The following is a 7,175-nucleotide window of genomic DNA, read 5'->3' as shown; positions in this document are numbered from 1 at the left end:
TATTATAATATACTAGGTAATGTTTCAACCCTTACAAGAGATATCGGATGAGGAATTTTGATTTGGGTTTTGAATTTTAACCAAGATAATTTATTGAATTCTGAATAAACTATTTATATATTAAGCGAATCTAGCTCCACCTTAATCAGTAATGTACCGTATCATCTAGGCTTGTTGTGGAATGAATTCGATCTCTCCTTTAAATGGCCAGAGAATCGGGTTCGAGCCGAAAGAATGGAGAAACTCCTGGTACACCACCTCTTTAAATGGATCACATGAAGAACAAAACTGAATTAGTCCGGTCAGTGAATTTTGTATACCGAATAGCTATAAACTTTTTTGTTTCTTTTTTTTTTTTTTTTTTTTTTTGAAAAAAAAAGATAAGGCATAGTATTAATGTAGGTCTTCCGCTACTGTTTCTGTATTTGAAGGCTAACTAAAAACAAAAGAGTAGCTGCATGAGAGGGTCTCTAGAGTACCCACCAATCCACCTTCCTCTTCCCTAACTTAAACAACTTTTGGCTCAATATCCTTCATCTCTTCCCTACACTATTATTCTCTTGCAGCTTTTTTTTTTCTCATCAAAATCCTGGCAAAGGAGATACTAATCCCAACTCTGTTTATCCCCTAATTCTTTGTTCTTAAAGAATATCGTTGTGAAATGGAACAAGCAAGATATTGGATGAGTGCAAAGCGAAAACATGACATGACATTATCAAATAATCCTTCTTCATACGGCGATTCGTGGGAGGAGCAAGCTTTCGCAGAAGATGCAGCTGGAGCACTTGGAGGATGTATATGGCCACCAAGATCTTATACTTGTAGCTTTTGTAGAAGAGAATTCAGGTCAGCTCAAGCTCTTGGTGGCCATATGAACGTTCATAGGAGGGATAGAGCAAGAATGAAACAATCTCCTCCATCTAATAATTCAAGTGGTGATCATCAAGTATTTGTTCCTCCTCCTCCTCATCATCATCACAATAGCCATGTTCAATACCCTTCTCAAATTTGTACCTTTATGTACAACCCTAATTCTGACTCTGACCATGGAGCTCCAATTAGGGTTTCTTCTCAAAAGAACTTAGCAACTCATCATCATTCTTCCTTTTCATCAATTATCCAAGAAGAGAACAATAAGAACAAGTTGTCATCACCTCCTTCATCATGGTCAAAATCAAACTTGGTGGCTGCAAAACATTCTTGTGTCTCAAATGTGAAAAATGATGAGGAGAAGAAGTTGAAATCTATAGATTTCAAAAAAGAAGAGAGGAATCTAGAAGTCATGATAGACTCTAGCTTTAGGGCTGAAATAGAACATGTTGAGGAGGCTCCTACTAATTGCAAAAGAAGGAGAGTTGAGGAAAATAATAATATTTCATTTGCAAATCTCTTGTCTAAAACAAGTTCAATGGAAAGATGTCGTCCACAATCAGAAGCACTTGAAAGGATTCCTAGTGCCATAGAGGAATTGGATCTTGAGCTGAGGCTTTGAAAAATCCTAAGGTGAAGTGAATTTGCAAAAAACTGGTCATTTGCCTACAAAAATATAACTCGTCTCTTGTTCATTTCTTTCAGTATATGTTTCACTCTCCCTCCTCTTCTTCTTTCACTTTTTTTTTCTTTCTGATTTTAAGCTAAACTTGCAGAGTGTAAGAATGAATTCAGGAATTATATGGAAAGCATCAAATATTTCTCTAAGCATGAGAATGGTTTATGTTCAAATATTATAGAATGTGTGTGACTTATTTGAGTTTATGGATCATATGCTATTTGCATAGGTATCTCCAAGAAAATTAAGACAAAAATGATCGATGAGTTCTAGGTGTCTAGAGGAAGGGACTTGATACAAATGTTACAAACTGATTGATGGTACTAGAAAGTTAAAACAAGAGTTTATTTTTGGTTAAAGGAGCAAGCTGAAGGGTATATTTTGGGCTGCCTTTAGGAGTCTACCTTTAGTTCTTGTTATATTTTCTCTTGGAAGTGTCTAATGTAGATTAGCTCTCTATGATGAGAATCAACAATTGAACGTATGTTTGAGGTTAAGAAAGCATAACAGAGAGAGATCTTACTCTTCTAATTTGGTAGAACAAAAAAGCTATATCAAATCTTCCTAAAGAAAGTTTAAGATTTTTAAGGTGGCAAAAGGAAGAAGGTTTTCAATCTTTTTCCAAGAGTACATCTGTTTGCCACGATGGAAATTATTTCTTGAAAAATACTTTCAGAAATGACTTATTTTTTGGAAATCTATTTTTCTAAACATTCTTTTTACGTATTTTGTCAGATAACAGCATTTATTAAAGGTTGGTAACAATATATTAGCAGACTGAATTGCGTTTTGATGAATATTATCTCAGTGTTGGATAAAGCAGGGATATGAAATTAAGTGTTGAAACAATTTGAAGGAAGATGACTTTCGGCTACAAGTGAGGAAAGTTATTTTTCAGCTTTTGACGGAGAATATTTACTTATTTTCTGATCACAACTAAATATCGAAAAATGATTTATAACTTCCTGAAAAATATTTTTAGAAGAACATTTTCCATCATACCAAACACACTCTTAATTGTTTTCTTTTTTCATTGAGCTTGTTGGGAGTTGAGAGGGAAAGATATTTGGCTGATCAACCTATGTGGGGTATAAGGGGTGAAGAAACTGACTAAAAACTGCATGGATTGCAGTAAACTCAAAAAACTGCATGGATTGCAGTAAACTCTTTTTCCCATTCAATAATACCTCACTGACATTCTGTCAGTGCAAAATAAAACTAACTCTAGTACACAGTATATAGTTTTTTCAAGGACACAACATATAAGTCAGATACAATACAACATGGATTCCCTTTTCCTTGTATTATTATCACATCACCCACCAGATCTGTATCACAACATTTTTACAGTTAAGATCAGTACTATCTATCCTCTCAACATAATAAAGCCATATACTTGTGTTCTCTTCTTCCACTTTTTTCCTCTGTATTTCCCAAATGCTTCCAAAATTGCCACCAACTACAAGAGAATCAATCCATTTAGGTATCATGTATATACTATTTTTTAATTGCCAAAAAGAATATTATCACATCATGACTCTTAGGATTTAATTAAGACCCTTTTTGTTTTGTTCCTCTGAGTGTATAATTATTATAGCTAGGTTTCTTCATCTACTCTACATGTAATTAAGGATATGGAATGAATGAAGAGATGAGAATTTAAGAAATTCAAGGAATATAATGTGCCTCTTTATATCCTACGCTTAGACATAGTATTCAAGCATTAATCTATGTTTTATTTATTTCACATACATTCCCTGCATTATGTATACATCAATTCTAAGCTTATGGGATTTTAAAAAAATTCTAAGCTTATTTCTGACCACTAATTTTTTTTTTCTCCTCGTTTACACCTGCATTGAGCTACTTTTTTTTTTCCTGTTTCTTTCTTCTACATGCTTTTAATATTTGGACTGAGGAGGATCCAGGATTGTAGTAATATGGTTCGAGTTCGGAATTCTAGTACAATCTATTCAATTTACTAGACCCGAAATTTGTTATTCGTACTTGTTAGTGATTCTTAACATATACATAAAGGGTTGAGCCAAAACTACCAAGTTTGGACAAACTCGTAATTAAGCTCTACATCCGCCTATGTGTTGAGGAGGGTATGTAATGGAGTGATTGTGAAAGATTAGATAGAAAAGAAAAGGTGTTGAGGAAGATATAGTGGATTTTCTTTTATAAAGTTCTAAACACGTGCAGAGATGGATTCAAGATTTAAACTTGATCTTAGTACTTGAAATTATGATTTTAAAAGTTATTAATTTTTATATATTTATATATATTTAAATTTAGTGTCAAAAATATTGACTTCAGTTGGACTTATTAAATATGAACTGCATCTGCCTCTGGATATGTTTAGGGTGGCATTTAATAAGGTGATTGGCTAGGGTTTGTCTTGATTAGGGTTATTGAGTTGGACATGCCAGGAAAAATGCAGAGGGAATTAATTAGTTTTAAGGAATTAGGATGAAAGACAGAAGAGAGCACATGGTGTACCAGTCGTATATATAGAATTTAGTGAAGGGAATGGAGAGTTATTATTCCCAACTAGCTAGGTGCCTGTGTTTTCTCAATTTAGAGAATTTTGTAATTCCAAGATATACGTTTAAATATGACCTGTTTCAGTAAAAAATAATTAATATTCTGAATGTTGAAGTTGTTTATAGTTATTTCCTTTGACAGGTACACGTATATTTGCATGGAAACAAGGTTCTTACTTCACGAGATTGATATAGCTCTAATATATTGGCTGAATAGACTATATATCCTTTAAAGAAAAGGTTGCTTGGATCAGTAGAATAAATTGGGAATCTGTCTGACATAAGTTCGATATAATCCAATACACGCATCATTTATATCATATATTTTATTGGTAGTAAGGCCGCTGAGGGCGAAGCTAGAATTTGAAGTTTGCGAGTTCAAAATTTTAATTCTTTTAAGTTATTGCTCGGTCACAAATTAATAATTTATACCTATCAAATGAATTTTCTTAAGATAAATATAATATTTGGACCAAATTTACTGAGTTCGATCGGACTCATACCTTGAATTCTAACCCCTGATGAGGGGTTGTGTATATATGAGAAATATTGAAGGCATGTAATTATATTGATTAAATTGGCCCATTTTTTCAATTTCAAATAGAAAATATGAAATTTGAAGTATGAAAAATAGATTTTGTAAGTTATTCAAGGTTTTTAAAGTTCTCCCTCACAAATTTTCAACTGTATTTTAATGTCCAAAACAAATTTTCAACTTCAAACTTGTAATATGAAATTTGAAGTTTGAAAAACAAATTTAGGATTTTTCAAGTTCTCACTCACAAAACTTCAACTGTGTTTTTATGTCGAAATACAACTTCAACTTTCAAATACCCTTTTCCGCCTAATTTCGAATTCTACTTTTTAAAAAAAAATATCAACTAATTATTTATATCCAAACGTCTGCTTACTAATTTCGACTCGAACTATGTTGAAACTTAACATATGGAGTATTATTCTTTCTACTATGTCGACACTCATGATTACAAAAGAACAGCAAATTCTATTACAACTAATATCTGTTGATTTATTAAAAATTTAATCCACCTCCAGTGAGCTTGCAAGTGATGGTTATTTGAGCAATTATCTCTTAAGAGCCGTTGTATCTAGAGAGAATATTTGCACGATGCCCTTTTCGATGGTTAATATCACAATTAATTTTTAATTTAATTGGGGAAAAGTAAATAAAAAGTAAATATTCTAGCTCCTTTTGGACAAGAAGAGTTGCAGTTGGTATGGTTCGGCAGGTCTTCTGCCTATGCGTAATTGGGAAAAACTGGAATCCTAGAAGGCTAGAACTGATGCCCCCCTAGTGACATCTGGGAGCCATTTGAACATGATTTGAAACCATGTGATGAAATCATGTTTGAACATGTAATTTGAATTTCTTAAGTTGTATTTTTTCTTATAGACATAAAAACCTCACAAGTTGTGAAAACTATCAAAACTTTCTCAATTCTTATACAATCTTACCGAATGAGCAAGTCATGGTTCATAAAAAAATTAATACGCTACTAGAAGGCTTTTCTAAAAAATACAACACCAAAACTTTCTCAATTCTTACAAAATCTTACCAAATGAGCACGTCATAGTTCATAACAAAATTAATAAGCTACTAGAAGGCCTTTCTAAAAAATACAACATCAATTAATCAAACTTTAGTTCAATAAAAAGGAAAATTTAACATGAATAGTAATGTAACTACTCCTTAATATAATCCTCCCACATAAATAAACGTTGGTAGAAGTTAATGAAGTTGGTAAATGGTTGGTGGGAGTAATTGTTAAAAATATCTACCAACTTATGAGTCTTTTTTTACAAAATATAAATTTATTGGTTAAGTTTTACATTTAAAAATTTTAAAATCACCATTTGAAATCCCAAATCATGCCTTTTTGGATGATTTGGGATTTCATCTCATGATTGTCCAAATGCTGATTTCATCTCATGACATGAAATCGCATGTCCAAATGTTTACCTAGAGATTAGTAAAAAGGGAAATGAAAGTAAATATAAATTATTTGGAAGAAAATGAACTTGAGATATATCGACATATATATCTATTCTGGCATTGAAGAGAACTTCGTGTGAAGTGTGATTTTGGTACTGGGCATGAGACCAATCAGTTTTAGGCCAAGCAATCCATTAAATACACATCATAGTCATAATAATTATGGGCTGCTGCTTTTTTTCCTTTTTTTTTTTTTAAAAATAAATAAAATAAATAATGGTAGTATTGTATACGGATAAAACTGAGGATACAGGCACGCTCGGTTTCCCATTGTTATGTTATGCTCGGTCATGATACGACCGTCTCACCGGTAACGAGGCTTCGAGTTCGGGCCGGGATGAGGCGATAAAGGAAGGGAGATTGACTGCCATCAGTGGGAGACCGAAATATCCGTCCTCAACCGGATATTTTGACGTCAATCTCGGCAAAACAGCTGTCACCAGATTTATTTGCTTTATTTATAATTGTACTAGGGTTGAAACTCCTCTACTATATAAAGAGGAGGTTATCATTCATGAAGGGGGTTGGCAATAGCAAGAAGAGAAACAGTTTACATCAACAATCATAAGAATCGATTTAAATCCATTCCCATCTGTTCTTAAGTTCATTTTTTATTATACTTCGTGTAAGTTCGTAACAAAAGGTATAGACCTCGGTTTCTATACCCGAGGGCAGACGCATTTAACAGTTGGTCAGATCTGCTTCTCTAATCATTTATTGACATATCTCGCTATTTAATCTTGAATTGAATTTAGCCACATATCTTTGGCATCACGCATAAATTTAATTGTTCTCCGTTTTAAGGTAAAACAGTTTGGCACCCACCGTGGGGCCCCAGTTAGTAGTGGCGGTTCAATACAACATTCTGGTCACGCTCGATATTTTACACTTGTTTTTTAAGGTTTGGTTTCAGGTATACCGGAAATATCGGATTCCCATTCTGTCAACTTCCAAGTGGAACCAAGCCATCATGAGGATGACGACGGGGACGTACCAAACAACAACGCGCCCCCCGTTAATCCTGTTCAAGTCGGGTCATCGGTGGGCAACGTACCGACACGACGAGAAT

The 7,175-nt window shown here is 33.5% G+C and overlaps 1 protein-coding gene across 1 annotated transcript; it reads left to right on the top strand.

The window, feature by feature from the left end:
* The first annotated feature begins 200 nt into the window (after window positions 1-200).
* On the top strand, window positions 201-4,386 carry LOC132058480 (transcriptional regulator SUPERMAN-like). The gene is made up of 2 exons (XM_059450968.1): window positions 201-1,503; window positions 4,238-4,386. The coding sequence occupies exon 1, from the start codon at window positions 662-664 to the stop codon at window positions 1,490-1,492; it is 831 nt and encodes a 276-aa protein (XP_059306951.1). The 5' UTR covers window positions 201-661; the 3' UTR covers window positions 1,493-1,503; window positions 4,238-4,386.
* Window positions 4,387-7,175: the final 2,789 nt, after the last annotated feature.

The sequence above is a fragment of the Lycium ferocissimum genome, chromosome 5, assembly GCF_029784015.1.
Source record: "Lycium ferocissimum isolate CSIRO_LF1 chromosome 5, AGI_CSIRO_Lferr_CH_V1, whole genome shotgun sequence".
Classification (NCBI taxonomy): Eukaryota; Viridiplantae; Streptophyta; class Magnoliopsida; order Solanales; family Solanaceae; genus Lycium; species Lycium ferocissimum.
Note: the sequence above shows the minus strand (reverse complement) of the source record. Positions and strands in the feature narration are given on the sequence as shown.